The sequence below is a fragment of the Lepidochelys kempii genome, chromosome 8 (genome assembly GCF_965140265.1).
Source record: "Lepidochelys kempii isolate rLepKem1 chromosome 8, rLepKem1.hap2, whole genome shotgun sequence".
NCBI classification, from domain to species: domain Eukaryota; kingdom Metazoa; phylum Chordata; order Testudines; family Cheloniidae; genus Lepidochelys; species Lepidochelys kempii.
In genome coordinates this window covers 32,462,328-32,478,717 of record NC_133263.1, presented here as the reverse complement: position 1 = coordinate 32,478,717, position 16,390 = coordinate 32,462,328, and the positions used below count along the sequence as shown (strand labels likewise).

Here is a 16,390-nt window from a genome sequence, read left to right as displayed (position 1 = left end):
CTCAAACTTTTGTGCTGTTGACCCCTTTCACATAGCAAGCCTCTGAGCGTGACCCCCTTATAAATTAAAAACACTTTTTTATATATTTAAGACCATTATAAATGCTGGAGGCAAAGCGGAGTTTGGGGTGGAGGCTGACAGCTCGTGCCCCCCTCTACCCCCCGTAATAACCTCGCAACCCCCGAGAGGTCATGATTCCCAGTTTGAGATCCCCTGGTCTATCTGATTATTATTATTACTGATATGTAGTACAGTACTCTTTGGCCAAATGACTGAGCACAACTTGCAAATTCCAGAAGAATGATATACAAACTGTGGGAAGGAAACGACTCTTTACAGAACAGATCACACTAGTAAATACAGCTGAAAGGGAAGGATATTGGACCCTTAATAAGTCTAGACTAACACAGGAACTTATTTCAATTTTCATAGTCCCCAGATTCATCTTCTTCCTCCTCTTCAGTATGGTCATAATAGTCTCCATAATCTGTAGCGTAGCTTGTGGTTCTGCTGCCAGCAGAAATCTGAAATGTAGAGGATGAACCTGCACAGCAAGACATAAATTGTCTCCACATTAAAAGGAACATATACAAAGCAAGAACTAAGAGGAAGATAACATGACTTTAGAATTCTACAGTGAGCTAAACATACTTGTTAATGGATTAGTAAATTCTCTTTTGGAGAGAAAGAGGCAATATCTGATGACTCGTTTCTGTATCATTGAAGTCAACGGAAGCTTTGTAGTATTTAGCTCTCGCTCACACTCAAGTGTTGAAAACACACTTATTTTAACTCTGTTCCAAACACAAGTAAGCCATGAATTTGATCCTGCAAGTGCTCTGCACATGAAATTACCATTGTAAAATTAATCCCATTGTTTGGCAAAGAGAAGGAGGACCATATCAAGAGGGAAACATGAACAATGTAGCCTGCTTCTGCCCATGCAATGCAAGCACAATTCTCTTTAAAGTAAAAAGGAGTTTCGCCTCCAGGACTGGGCCCAATAAAAAATAAATAGTAAAAGTTATTTCACGTGTTTCTCTAAGCACCCTTATTAAAAGCAATTCCAAATTCCTTCCTAATTTTTCAAAAAATAAATGATTAAACAGAATTGTTGAAGTTCTAAGAATTGCTCAGGGCCACATGCAGCTATGGTTCTGATATGAAACTCTACCTGTAGTCAAAGGGGAGGTTGTGTAAAAAGGGATGGCAGAATAATTTGTGTCTTGTGAACTTTACAGTTGTGATCCACAGTGTCTTTCAGGTGGAAAAAGGTGAAAATTGTAGCAAATCCCCATGATATTAACCAGTTTATCTATTTTTGTTTACTGCACTTCATACACATTTTTGACTAAAAATACCTAGAGCTGATAAGAGATAAGGGATAAGGATAGAGTGACAGGACATGGTTTTCAAATGTGGCCCTCTTAATAGGACATTCAGAATTGGACACTCACCTTAGTACATAAGGGCCAATCCCTGTGAGGTGAAGTCTGTAGGAACTGTGGGTGCTCAGCCCCTGACAGATCCACACCATAGGAGAGGCAATTGCCTGCTTTATGCACCTGAGCATCAGTTTAAGTGCCAACACAGAGGATTTGCATTACCAGGTGAGGCAGATGCATTTGAAACCCGGGCTCTAAGTGTTGAAACCAAATGCTGAAAATTCTTCAACTCAAAAGAAAAACACTTTACCATCAATGACTTTCAGTCTTGCAGATGCATACGCAGTGCCATACTTGTTTTTTGTTTGGCAGATGTAGATGCCTTCGTCTGATTTCTTGATGCCTTGAATTTGCAGCCACCCTGTCACACCATACTTCTGAGGCCCACCTCTTGCCTTAGAGAAGGCAAACACACTGTCAAGGTTTAGCAGACACCAGAGAAGAGGATGCTTTTCACAAGGGTAATTACCTGGATTATGTTTGGGGCCAAACTGTGCTCTCAATTACTGTACATTGCCACTGCCCCTTGGCCTCCAAGCTGTAACTACTCCTGTGTGCCCCTCCCCTTTGCTACCCTTGGCCTCCTCAACTCATGCTGCCCTTGTCCACTTCCCCAAACTTCTTCAACACTCAGCCCTGACACCTCCCCCACACACACACCACTCTGCATCCCCAGCCCCACACCTGACTCCACCTTCTGCTCCATACACCAGCTTCTCCATATGCCTCCCAGACCCTACTTCTCATCCTTTAAAGTTTTCTGGGGGTGAGGGTACAGGTGGGTAGAAATGGTGGCTTTTAGATCTCTGTACCTCTATTATCTTCTGGTGTGACCAGCTGGCCCAGCCCCACCTTCATTCTCCAGGGGGTACTGCTCCCCTCTAATCACAGGTGGAGTCTTAGTCTTTAGGGGAGGAGACTCAGCCCTTCCCGCTGGGCTGGACCAGCTGGCTCCTGCACTGAGCTGGCTGAGTGCTAGGCTCCATGTTTTCCAGGCAGGGGTCTATGGAAGCTCTGGCTCCAGAAGGGTGGTGAATCCCAAACATGGCTGGGAGTTCAAAAGCAAACTTGTTTCACTTTGCCTGCAGTGCCCAGGTCTGAACAGCATAAAAGGTGACAAAGGGCTTCTCAACCCAGGTCCAGGCACAGGACTTTTCATCTCTGGAATCCAGGGCCCCTCCCACAACCCGAACACTTCCTTTTAAAGGCTGTTGTCCCTACCAAGGCCTGCAGCCACTTTACCTTCTAGGCCAGAAAGCTCTTATTTTTCCTGCCACACAAGTCGGTGAAGGAACTTCTTCCTCAGCATGGGGTACACCACCTTCGTATATACCTTCTTGGATTAGATTTAATATACACTTTTAATCTTGACAGCAGCGACTTAACTGCTAACGATCAGAGACCCAGATCCCCTTTGTCCTTATGCAGGCAAAAATCACAGTGAAGTTAATGGGAGTTTTGCCTCGTAAGGACTGCTGGATCATGACCAGATCCATTAGAGAGAGAACCAAGACAGTGCGACATTCAGGGTTTACTTCTTCCTCTACATATGCTGTCCTCTCTCATCAAGCACTTCTGAAAGCAGAATTCTCTTAATTCCCAGGCAGGATCATACTGTAGCACCCCGTGCTGGCAAGCTATTTATCATAATAACATAGGCTTTGTAATAGTGTTGTATCCTGTTATTGACGTTCATTGAATCCTAAAAATGTGGAGCTGGAAGGGACTTTGAGAAGTCATTGAGTCCATGCCCCTGCGCTGAGGCAGGACCAAGTAAACCTAGACCATCAGTGACAGGTGTTTATCCAACTTGTTCTTAACAACCTCCAGCAATGAAGATTCCACAACCTCCCATAGAAGTGTGTTCCAGAGTTTAACTGTCCTTGTAATGAGAAAGTTTTTCCTACTATCTAACCTAAATCTCCCTTGCTGCAGATTAAGTCTATTACTTCTTGTTCTACCACCAGTGGACATGGAGAACAATTGATACCATCCTCTTTAGAACAGCCCTTAACATATTTGAAGACTTATCAGGTCCTCACTCAGTCTTCTTTTCTCAAGACTCAACATGCCCAGTTTTTTTAAATCTTTCCTCATAGGTCAGGTTTTCTAAACCTTTTATCATATGTAGATAAACTGGGCTATGTAGTGAAGCAACAGGAGACCTGAACCTGCTCTCACCAACAGAAGTTGGTCCAATAAAAGGTATTACCTCACCCAATTTGTCTCTGCAACAGGAGAACGTCAGTAAAAATGAGATAGCCTCCTTAACCCTCCAACTCCTCCACACAATTCAATAGTATAAAACATGATACATGGAATAAGTATGATCTACCTGGATTGAGATGTGGGCATCATCTCCTGGCAGAAACATTTTATTCCCTTTTTTCTTCCACTCAAGGTGTGGCATAGGATAGGCAGACACTTCACAGCCAAAGATGACGTCATTACCTGTGAAATTCTGAGCATCCTGAGGTGGCAAAGAAATAACAGGAGCTGCAAGGAACCAATATGAAAAGAGCCTGATAGATGCACATGGTAAAATGCAACTGTCTGTACGCGGTAAGAAAAAGTCACACAACATTGTTGTGCCATGTGGAGCGGCTCACAACTGTGAGTGCCCTGCTTCTTGATAGTCTGCTCTGAGGCTGGCAAACACCCCAAACTGGTGGTATGTTCTATAATTATGTTTCATCCACCCAGTAACAAGTGTGAACTCTGAATGCACTATAATAGTCTTACCATGGAGGCACAGACAGTCCCCTTGGGCATTCCAGTCTATCTTGCCACCTAGGCATCACAGATGGTCACTTACACCAAATATCACAATAATATTCAGGTTACTTCCAGTCCCATAGGGCCAGTCACTTACTCAGATCTCAACCCAAAGATGATGCCTATAGCAAATCCTGAAATAAGCTAACTACACGTTTATTAAATAAGAAAAGAAAAAAAGGAATTATTTATGAGGTTAAAGTAGGTAAGATACACAAACAAAGGAGTATCAGTCTTGAGTTTCAAAAGATAATAGAAATTGCTGTCATAAGCTGACTTTGTATGTCCTTTGGGGCAAACCCAGGCAAAACAGCTGAGTGGCTTTTGCTTAGCGATTCTTGCCCCTTTAGAGTCCAAGCAGCAAAAAGAACCAAGTTTCTCCTTGTCAGAGATTTTTATCCCCTTCTCCCCAGACTCCAAACTGATAGAACAGGGATCGGTAACCTTTGGCACGTGGCCCGCCAGGGTTAGCCTCCTGGCGGGCCGGGCCAGTTTGTTTATCTGCTGCGTCCACAGGTTCAGCTGATTGCAGCTCCGACTAGCCGCAGTTCGCTGCTCCAGGCCAATGGGGGCTGTGGGAAGCGGCGTGGGCTGAGAGATGTGCTGGCCGCCAGTTCCCACAGCCCCCACTGGCCTGGAGCAGCAAACCACGGCCAGTGGGAGCTGCGATCGGCCGAACCTACGGATGTGGCAGGTAAACAAACCAGCCTGGCCTGCCGGGGGCTTACCCTGGTGGGCCATGTGCCAAAGGTTGCCGATCCTTGTGATAGAAGTGTCAGTGGTTGACTCCTCTTCATGCCAGTGGAGAAGGTAATCAAAGTATTTGTCCTTTTGAGGTATTACAATGGTTCATTTGGTTCCAAAGGCCCTGTTGTCCACAAGACCGGCAATTTACACTTATTAATGCTTCTTTCCTGTTTGGTGAGTTACACAGTTACAGAAGTTTACAATGCAAACATGCAATATAACCTTATACCGGGCTACAGAGCTTATAAATGAGATCAATACATGCAGAATGAGGACTTGTAGTGTTGAGTGAAACAATGCTTAATATACCTGGCATAAGCCTTTTCTATCTTGCCTAATTTGATCACAGCTTAATATAACATATGTTTAAAAATTGTTAATATTTTTGAGCACATATCAGTACTTTGTTTTGAAAAAGCAAAGAGAATGCATTTTTGCATGTTACATAGAGGTCATAAAATACTAATACAGTAGAATCTCAGTCTTATGAACGACCAGTTATCTGAACCATTTTACCCAATAAAAAATAAACAGCTATACTGTAGTTTAAAGCTACCTTATTTATTCACTAGCTTTTCACACGTTCGGCTGAAAGAAGAAAAGGTTTACATTAACCACAAGAGGGAGCCCATCCAGTGCTATGAACACAATAAGAAAATAAACAGTTCAAGGATAAGAGTCAGGATGAATGTACTATATGAATGCATCTACTGAATGTACATATGCAGCATGTACTATGCCTGTATTGAACGTACTAGATGATTTGTTACATCAACAATCAGAGAAAAAACCGAACGTGATCATTGTTATAGCCTTGTTTTTGGTGATCTAGTTGCATTTTTCCCCCAATATGTTTGTCCACAACTAACACACATTTTTCAGTTGAACATATGTTTCCTATCTCTTTTTTTCTTTCTTTAAAGTTGTCTGTATTTTATGGGACACTAGGTCCAGTTTGGGTTTAATTGTTTTATTTTTTATTTATTTTAATCCCCACATAGTTCATCCCCTGTCCCAGATGCTTGGCAATGGGAGCTTTGGTAAATAATAAATACATTTTTGCCTGTGAAATTTGAGTCAATAGGTCTCTGCAGAATGAATGTTTCAGCAGCTGAAATTGTCAAAGCAAAGCAATGCTCCAGATTTCCAAACAATAGCTTCAATACATGCTGTCAGATAGAATTGATCTAGTTAGGTGCTGACAACATCAAATACAAACCAGGTCAAATTATGCATTTCAGATAAAGTATCCAGCAAATTTATCTCATTTGCTATTTATATATTGCTCATTAAACAATCCTGGTTTTCTTCTAAACTCAGATTTTCAAAGCTGACTACAGTATTTGAACACCTAATTCACATGAGTTTTAATGAGAATTAGGCATTCAAATCCTTTAGGGCTGAGATTTTCAAAGTTGCCTAATATACTCGGAATTCATAAGGATACATTGAATGGCTGGGATGAGAAATTTTCACATTTGCTTAACTTTACTACTGGTCGTTCTATTGATCTTAATGAGACTCCCCATGGAAGTACAGATAAGCATAGGAAGCCAAAATGTTTAACTTGACTTGTTACTATTCGTTACGTAGATTGTTATTTCTGCTCACAGATTAGATGAGAAACTTTTTAAACAGGTGAATATTCCTTCTTACTTCTGGATACCTGTGCTCAGATGCTGATCCAAGTATTCATCTAAAGAACTCAAATTTACAGATATTCCTGTGAACAGAACCTTGCTTGTGTGGCTGTTTGCAAACAGGACCCAGTGCTGCAAGGTGTTGAGCACTCTAGCTCCAATCTACTACTTAAACACAGTCTTAACTGTAAGCACATGGGCAATCTGATTGATTGATGTGAAGCATGTGCTTAAAAACATTGCTGGATCAGGGCCAGAACACTCAGCACAGTGCAAGCTCACACACCCATTGCAAATAAAAAGGTATATAGACTGATCAAACCAAGCAGGCACTTGGAATTTGAATGAATATTCACAAATTATTTGCAGTATTTAACAATTCCAATCAAAAGTGAGGTGCTAAAAGATTAAAAAAAACCCAGCATGATTTAAGAATCTGGTCTCACAAAAACATCTCGATGCCTGTTGCAAGGGCAAAGTGAACTCAGGTAATCCAGCACTTTAAGAACAATATGTACTGAAGGCCAGATTTTAAAATTTTTAAATTCCTTTTTGCATGTGTTTCTGATCTTGCATACCTCCAACTCTGGCCTTGCATGTGTGTCTGTGTTCACATAACTGTGCCTTTACCCTTAATACACATACCTTGCTCTAGCATTTCCTGAGGGGAGCATCTCACATGCAGTGTATCTGTTCCACTTCATTCTAGGTTGGCACAGTCTTTATGACTGAAATCCAGCCTCCCCTTCCACCAACAGCATAAGGCCTGAAACATCCCAGTTGTGCTTCAGTAGGGGAATCAATGAGGACGAGCTTTGAAGAGGCAACAGGGGTAGGGAGGTTGGGGTTTGCAACCCCTTTCATGCCACAGAGTGGCGTTCTGTGGGAGTAAATGTGGGGAGTTCTTGAGCAGGCCAGGGGAACGCCCACAGTAGGTATGTCTATCCTGCACTATCAACCCAAGTTCAGACAGAAATTTGAGCCCAAGCCCCTCTTCCAGCCAAACAGAAATCAGTTTGATTGGGGCCTGGATCCCCTCTGGACTCAGACCCACAGACTCTGCTAGCAGTGCTGAGTAAGAACTGGAGTCTCACTGAGACTCAGAACCAAGCTCTGTCATTCTGGAGTGTGGAATCAGCTTAAGCCACAGACCCCAGTCAGAAGGTCTGCACAGTGCAGTTTGAACACATCAGCACGGTTGTGAGACCCGAACCCAGCAATTTTAACTCAGGTTTACAATGCAGTGTGGATGCTCAGACGTGGGTATACAATGCAGTATAGACATACCCAGTGAGTCTACCACGTGGATGAATTCACTTGCTTCAAACCATGCTTGGGCTAGAGCAGTAGCCAAAGACTAGTGATCAGGGCTCTCAGTCTGGGTTGCAGGGGAGTATGTTCCCCCTCAAATCCCCACATAGTTCACCTCAGAAAGCCTATTTACTTGTAGAATTACTTCACCAGAAGAGGACACAGTTACCCTTCAGCAAAGGTAAATGCTTATGACAAGACAGGGAAATCATTCAACACAATCAGAGACTAAACAGCAAAGCTCCCAGACTTCTGGCTTTGGAGCATTATCTACCAAAAAGCATTTCCCCACAGCTGCTTCCCTTGTAACCTCTCTCCTGAGCACCTGTGCAAAGGGACAGGGAAGATGAGCTATAGATGACTCCAAGTTCTCCAGGGACCAGGTAGTGTACTTACACTCTGAGCCAGCGGTATGATCCAGGATTTACAACAGTGGCTAATGATTTGGGGTGCCTCCATTTGTGGAAGCTTTAAGGAGGACGGATTTAGAGGGAGAGCGAATATTCAAAATCACTAGCTGCTTTTGAAAATCTTGGCCATGAATTTTACCCTACCTATCGCTGCCGCCACAGATATGAGAAAAATAGCCATAAGCCCCAAAACTATTGAAAAAAGTGCAGAAATCATTTTCTAATTGCTATTATATTTTTTTCAATCCAACATCAAACTCAAACTAAAGAATGTTGATCTGGTAACAACAAAATGGTATATTTCTCAAACTATATGATATTTATCTTTACTGTTATTTGTCTGATCTGTAACACAATTCACACAAGGTGGTAAACTATTCCTTTGCTCCTTTAGTATAAAATTCCCATTAAAATAATCTGGTATTTTGTGCTACTGTCTGTAAAGAGAAATGCTGTGGGCTGGGTCTATTGCTTCGTGAAATCAACAGCAGCAAAGGTTTGAAAGAGGATGTATTAAGTGTGGAGAATCTGCATGTCATCTATACAGTTAACAATTTTTGTAAGCTATTATAGAAATTGATCAAACCAACCTTCCAGGGAAGGAAAAAGGGCCTTTTCTTGTGTGTGACTTTGCCTTTGTGTGTGTGTGTGTGTTTTTGTGGCAGACAGAAGATAAAAGTCTGCTCTTGTGATGAAAGGAGTTTATTGTTATTTGTTTATTCATCAGTTGCTGTATACAATTAATCTATTTGGCATCCCTGGGACAGGAGATGCTTTGAAGGAAAAGTATGAAAACAACATGCATTGAGATTAGTGATGTATATATTTACAGAATGCTACCAAAAGATACCGATCCGTGCTCAACATCTGTTTCTCATACAAAGGACAACCAGCAGAATGCCTAGGCACAGACAAATTGCCAATCTCAGGGCCTAGACTTCCCACTGCCTTACACGTTTTGGAGTTACTTGTAGCTATGTGAAACTGGTATAAAGCACTGCCATAACCTAATGGTGGCCTTTTACACACACTTTGCAGCACTGTAAACAAGCTCACAAGGCACAGAGCAGTGGTGAATAGCACATTCAATGTACTATCCTCATCTAGATTCTTGGGCATTTGTGTTAGTGACATATGATTTAAAATACCTTTTAATCTTTTACTTTTTTTCTGCCACTTTAGAGCTAAAATGCCTTTTATACCCTTTGGAATTGGCTTTTAAGCAAATATTCCCCTTTGAAATCCTATCTATTCTTTCATTTGGTGGAAGACAATTCAAAGAGCTTTGTATGACAACTTGGCATGGCAGCCTCTCATAACTTCTTAATGTTTTCCCCTAAGATCACATAAAGTTTTATTGCACTGAAGTAAAACATGCTGAAGTTCTTATAAAGTCCCATTATCCTGTGCATTACACAGTGCACAAATATAAAGTAAGGTGTATATTCTGCTCTGCTGCTATACCAATACTGTGAATTTCTACAGAGTTTTCATCCTTAGATTGCAAAGTGCTTTACAAAAGTGGGAAAGAGCTATTATGCCCATTTTACACTTGGAGAAACTGAGGCACACAGAGGCTAAACAATTTGTGCAAGGCCAGAGAGACAGACAGGGGCAGAATCAGTATTAGAATCATAGGGTTAGAAGGAACAGCAAGGGTCATGTAGTCTAACTCCCAGGATCCACGAGTTACTGATTTACACAATTACAGAGTGGATCAGAATCAGTGTTTGAAATGCCTGCCACCTGCAAGAGCACTTGTAAATATACTGGAGTGCTGATATGCTGCCCTTGTTCGCACCAGTGTGTAGGCAGCAGAAAATGGGAGTGCTAAGGAACAGAAGGTGTGACCAGAGGTGGACGCACCGCTTGCTCCCCACTCCAATGTATGACTGATAAATTGCAAGGAGACTATAAACTAAAGCCACCAAGGTTCTCTTTAAAGTGACTAGTTCTATGTATGCAGCACTGTGGGTGTGGTTGCAGAGGGATTTTAGGAGAGTCAGTATCAACCTTTCCCCATGGAGCTCTGGCATGCCAGGAGAGGAGAATGAACAGATGGACTAGAACAGCAGTGCTACCAAACCTCAGTCAGCAAGGACTCTGGTAGGGTTGGAGAGGACAAGGTGAGATGGAGGCAGGGGGAGCTACTTTATCTTGCATCCTCTAGTTGGTTGCTTTTCCTGCAACAATTCCTCCATCCCAGCATGAATGCAAATTCATGTAGCTGGAGTCCCTGTAGCTGGATTCCTTCCTGCCAGCATATAGGATCCTCATGACAAAGTCTGGAGTGGGTGCTGGGCTGGCAGACAACAACCCCCATTCTGTCGGGGGGTTGGAACTGCCTGGCACTGAGATTGCTGGAGGGAGGGTGGGAGCAGGACAATCAACGGATGTGCACATTCTGAGCTCCTTGGCCAGCAACACTCCTATGGAGCCAAGGCCACAAATTAAAGATGCTTGGCAAACCCCCTACAGGAAAGGGGGATTGCTCTGTTCTCTCCCCGGACAGTAAACCTCCACCCTCATGCAATTGCCCCCTGGGTCCAGGGAGCAAATATATGTGGACCGGAGTGTAACAAAACCCACCATTTATATCACTTCTGAATTTGGCCCAGGGTTGTCTGTTCACAGCCAAGAATGGGAAGAGCCCAGCGGGAATACGACATGGACCTCGAGGACTATAGGCTGTTGTGCCAAATGCTGTACCAGTAACCAACGTACAAGCTATCACCTCTATCACCTCTGAACCACAAGAGGTTATCAGTGGAACAGTTCGGTATTCTGGATCTCCTGTTTCAAGCACATTTTTTCAGTGCAACTTTAGTCTTCTGCAATATCCTTTCTGTTCCAAGGGGCAGTGGGGCTAAAGCATTTGGAGAATGTTCTTTGGCATCTCTGCTGATGTGCAAACCTGAGGATCCTGTACATTTGGTTCTGCTTGCACTCAGTGCTTACTAGTCCAGCTTAGTAAAACAAGCAAACAATTTAAATAAACTTTCGGGGAGAAAGTCATGAAGAGACAAGAAGCTTCAAATTCTCTGCAAAGAAATGAGGCTACTTCCAAGCAACATTTTATACTATATAAAACAATTGATAGGAGATGATGCATCATTACATTTTTAAACAGGAATATTCATGTGTACAGATTTGTGTGTGAACTCTACATATAATCTCAGATAAACTGCAAACATATATACACTTTGAGATCTTGTATAGAGAGTCCCTCTATATGTGCATTCTGAGTCCCTATTTGTGTCTCGCTGTGTGTAATTTGGACCTTTCTCCATAATGTGCATTAGGTCACTCAGAAATCGGCTGTGTGAGATGGTGATACTAATTCCTGAAAGATGAATCACATTAAAATCAGACTGTAAAAACAGCCAGTGTTCAAGTAACTATCCTAATCACTTCATTCTCTCTCCTACCACTCCGCTATGCGGGGTAGCTGCATTTGAATGCTTGTTTCTTACCTATGCAAATAAAATATAGCCAAAGGTGTATTTAGTTTAAAGCCTCAACAAACTGAAATGAGGTTCTTAATTTTATATAATCGCCATGAATGCAAATGCCTTTAGGGAAATTATTCCAGTTTGATTCTGTTCTAATGTGTGGATTTGTAATCATCAGTGGGTCTTTAGATCTTTTAAAAATCATTGTTACATTGTTTTTAACTCTTTATACCAAGAGTGGAATTTTATTAAAGTGATTTCCAAACCTTATTCTATTCCATTCCATTCCGGTTTCACCACCATATTAACTGAGACATGCCTTGCTACCCACCACTGCAATATCAATTCAGGCATTAAATAATAATTCTATAGATTTTTTACCTCTGTGGTTGACCCTCACCACATTTCACTTCTGTTCAGCTACTCTGAACATCTTTCACTTATTAGTGACTTTGTGACATTAATTCCATTATGGTCATATATAACTTTACATATAACTTGTGTAATATACAAGTTCACACGCCACATATTTGGAGATCACCTAGTCTGTAGATTTGTTGCTTATTAGTGACCATGTGATATAAAATCCACTATGGTAATAAACAAGCTTACAACACACAAGATTAAACACCAGCTGATGAATTACTTGTTTAAATCTCAAAGAAGTACTATTGTAATTATAATGATGCTGAAGCATAATTTTGCTGTAAGAAGACTGAAACATTAAAAGATATTTCTAGAAATTAACATCAAATCTTTGTCTCCTTTATATATCTGGTTTAGAGAACAGTTTACTTGGTATACATGTCTATGTATGTTACCTGATTCACATGGTCCTTTGTGCTTCATGTTGATATTTCTTCTCTTCTCAGAATAAGCCTCACTGAATTGGCAGATGTTCGCATAGGTCTTGCCTTCAGGTCCACAGACACTTTCCTGGGATTTGCAGACACATTGTGGTTCAGGGATTTCCCCAAATTTGGGTTCGTCGGCATCCAGCCTGCACTCCAAGTTCTCCCCACACTGCCCGTAGAAATGATTGACCTTGTCCAAGTCACAGATCTGCCCTTCCACATTCCCACATTCAGAACAGCAGCCACAGTGATCTAATACAGTCCCGGCTGGACAGTGTGTAGGCTTGGAGCAAAGTTCCAAATTGCATTTTCCACAGCTATCTCCTTCCCTTAACAATCTCATCCAGCTCCTGTAGTACAATGTGGGGAAACTCTGAAAAACTTGTACCAGGGCTACCAGCACTACTATAACCTCCAGAACCTTCATCTTGAGACTGTAATGAAATGCAAAGGTCTTTAGAGTAAAGCCAAGGGGTGGGAGGAACCCCCCACACACAGCAAGAGCGAGCGAGTGAGAAAGAGAAAACGTCACACTCCTTTTTTGTTTTTGGAATATAAATGTACTGCGGAGGCTTTAAAGAGAAATTAGCATCAGGTTCCTGATCTGGAACTGATAAATAAAAATGCATACAAACCTAGAAGCTTTTCTCTAATGTAGTTTGGAAAGCATACATATGAAACACACTTCCCTCTGACAGCTGAGTTGAAGGGTCGTGAAATGCTGTTTGCTCAGGGTCTCCTTGAGCCAAATTTGCAGAGTTGCTCTATTGAAAAACATTATATTGTAGCCGCTGTAGGAAGAGGTACAGAATGAACTGATGAAAGAGCAGAGAAGTACATGCCTTCTTCTATTTCACTCTTTTCTCTCACTTCCTTAATAGTGTTAGTCACAAAGAACTACACATGGGTGGAAATCAATGCCCAGCACACTAGGGAATTACCTCTAGATCTGAGCCAGAGCCAGGACATTTGGACCAAGATTTAGGTCCAAATATCTCCCTAGTCTGCGTGTGTTTGGATTCATAATTCCATTATGGGTCCTTTGTAGAGATGGCCCCAAGCCATCACACTTGGACCAGATCTGAACTTCAAACATGGCGGTGGGTCCCTGGATTCATTGTTCTGGCTCTGTCCCCCTGCCTTGTGAAAATGATAGTAATAGGGGTGTGACAGTGCTGGGAGCTAGCAGGTCAGACAGCACTCTGATCACTGTAGCACTAATTAGGTCCCCCAGACTGGTCTGATTGGGATGTAATTATCTAATCGGGCTGGCAGGTGGGTGGTGCTAGAGGATTAATTAGGTCATAAACAGAGGACTGATAAAAAGGCACAGGAAGAACGTGCCAGGGGAGAGGACCAGGGCTAGCTAAGCCCAGATTCAGAGCGCTCCCAAGGATGGGAGACCTCATCTTCTCTCAGGCCCTGGGGAGAGGGCCAATGATACAAGGAACACTGTAAATTGTACTTCTTTTCCATGCTGCGTGCTTGCCTGAAGATGAATTTTTGGGGGAATATCAGCTAAAATGGTTCATTTATTTTTTAACTTCTGAGGGCCCATATTTAAAGCCTGCCTGGAAGAGACCTGTGATACACTTCATATTGTCTACATCATGGCTGGGCTAATTCATATTCTGTACTGTGCACTGCCTCTGGCTGTAGGGTCACACTATAAAATAGTAAATTAAGTATGTAAGTGATGCTGTGAACTTTAAGAATCAGCAAATATGTGACTAGTGAATTTAATGGAAACAGATTCTTATCCCACCTTCTTGATCCATTTCATATATTTTATATTTCACACTTCCACATCAAATTCTAATTGTACATATACTGTTTCACATTACAGATTCTAAATGCCAATGTCAACTTCATTACTTGGAAGTGCAGTGGATGAAAATCTACAGTAAAGCACAGAAGTTTTCAGAGGCTTATATGCAGTGAAAAATGAATGTTCCTTGTTGTAGGGAGCCATGTTTGCAGAGAGAAGTTAGACTGGGGAAAAGCCCAGTGCAGACATTCAGGATGTTAATAAGTAGGAAGGACTCCTTAACATAGCCGGGCAGTTGCCTGAGGTTTTCACTGAATAGCCAGTGTTAGTCACTATGTCACTTTAATTCAGATATATCTTGAAGATTTAACACTATAGATAAGGTAATTAAGAATTAGGCCTGATTCTGCTCTCACTTAAACAGGTGTAACTAAGGATTAACTCTACTGAAGTCAATGGAATTAAATGAATGCAAGTGAGAGGAAAATCAGATCGGTTGTCTTCAAAGCCACGTCAAATGAGTTTTTAAAACACTGATTTTTCTCACTACCTGTGGTGTGCACAATGGAAATTCAGCAAGCTATTAAAAAGCTGTTGCTTCATAAAATTGAAAAAGGTCCCAGGTGAGAAATTCTTGGGTCATTTTGGATAGCTTTTTGCAGCCCAGCACAATGAGTATTAACATGGTCTGGGGCTGATCCAATCTTTATTTGAGCCTCATTTCTTACTCTAATATAAAAGTGATCAAGACTGAAATATGAACAGATGGCCATATTCGTGTCTGTTTAATACCCCATGAACCATCTACAATCTTTCATTAGCAATAGCTTTGCCAGAAGTAATTTTCACAAGTAGCAGCTACATTAAAGTCAATATGATGATGATCATGACTCTAGTGAGACAAATTTGCTCACATTTTCGTAACCAAGGTTTGTGTTAAATAAATACAGAAGAAAAGAAGAATCACAGAGTGGAAATATGATCTTTCACCCAGGATTTAAAGGGACATTTCTATATGGTTTAATATACAAATAGTATTACCTCAATATGTGTATAAGCTTGGAAGCTTGTTTCAATGTGTGTGGGGGACAGGGGGAGGGGCAAACTTGGTGATTGTCTTTTGCAGAAGCCCAGACAACTTCATAGTCTAAATATCTTCCTTTCATTAACATTCTGTTGCTCTCCACAAAATAAAAAACAACACAGACGTAACAGGAAATGATTGTGTCCTTATCGGTAAGATTAGTATGATTGTTGCCGCAAACTTATAGGAAGACACACTTCCTGCTCTAAAGAACTTATCTAACGGTAAACATGGTTAAAGAAGTGGGGGGATGGGGAAGAGGGTAATGGAGGAGGTTTACAAAAATCGGGTCACATTTGTGACTTGGTTGTTCTGCATACATCTTGTTACAATATGTATTGCCCATTCAGACTGAAAAGCCCAACCCTCTGAAATACCCTTCCAGGACAAAGTACTTTCTTACCCAACCCAGCTCTCCTTGTTCCTCAGTCTCCAAGACTCCACTCTGCAACCCTGCTTTCCACAGTTTTCCTTCACCATTGAACCACACCCCTTCCTTGTCTGCCCACACCCCATCCTTTCCCCCTCACTAACCAGTCCCCTTCTGATCCTCTATTCAGGTAGCAACCCCAAGCAAGACATCCAATTATGCCATTTTCAAAAAGGGGTAAATGACAAATTGAAATGTGGCTTAAAGTGTGTAACAGTATTTTGTTAAATGGTCATTACCATGACGCTTAAGGAACCATTTCTAAAGTGCTGGTAGTTCATGGACCCACGAGACAAGATAAAGCACTAGTCAGTGAGTCTAGTTTACATTGACCTGCTAGATTAGCAGTTATTATGATTTGTATTGCAGTAGCACATAGGAACCCCAGTCACAGCATATTGTGCTAGGTGCTGTACAAATATAGAACAAAAACAGTTCCCACCCCCAACAGCTTACAATCTAAGTACTAACCAA

At 41.7% G+C, this 16,390-nt stretch overlaps 1 protein-coding gene across 1 annotated transcript; it reads right to left on the bottom strand.

The window, feature by feature from the left end:
* LOC140916519 (kazal-type serine protease inhibitor domain-containing protein 1-like) lies at positions 1–13,153 on the bottom strand. Its single transcript, XM_073358175.1, has 4 exons — positions 12,602–13,153; positions 3,781–3,941; positions 1,696–1,840; positions 1–544 (listed from the first exon to the last, which is right to left on the bottom strand). Exons 1-4 carry the CDS (start codon positions 13,059–13,061, stop codon positions 420–422), a joined length of 891 nt encoding a protein of 296 aa, XP_073214276.1. The 5' UTR covers positions 13,062–13,153; the 3' UTR covers positions 1–419.
* Between the last annotated feature and the right edge of the window lie 3,237 nt (positions 13,154–16,390).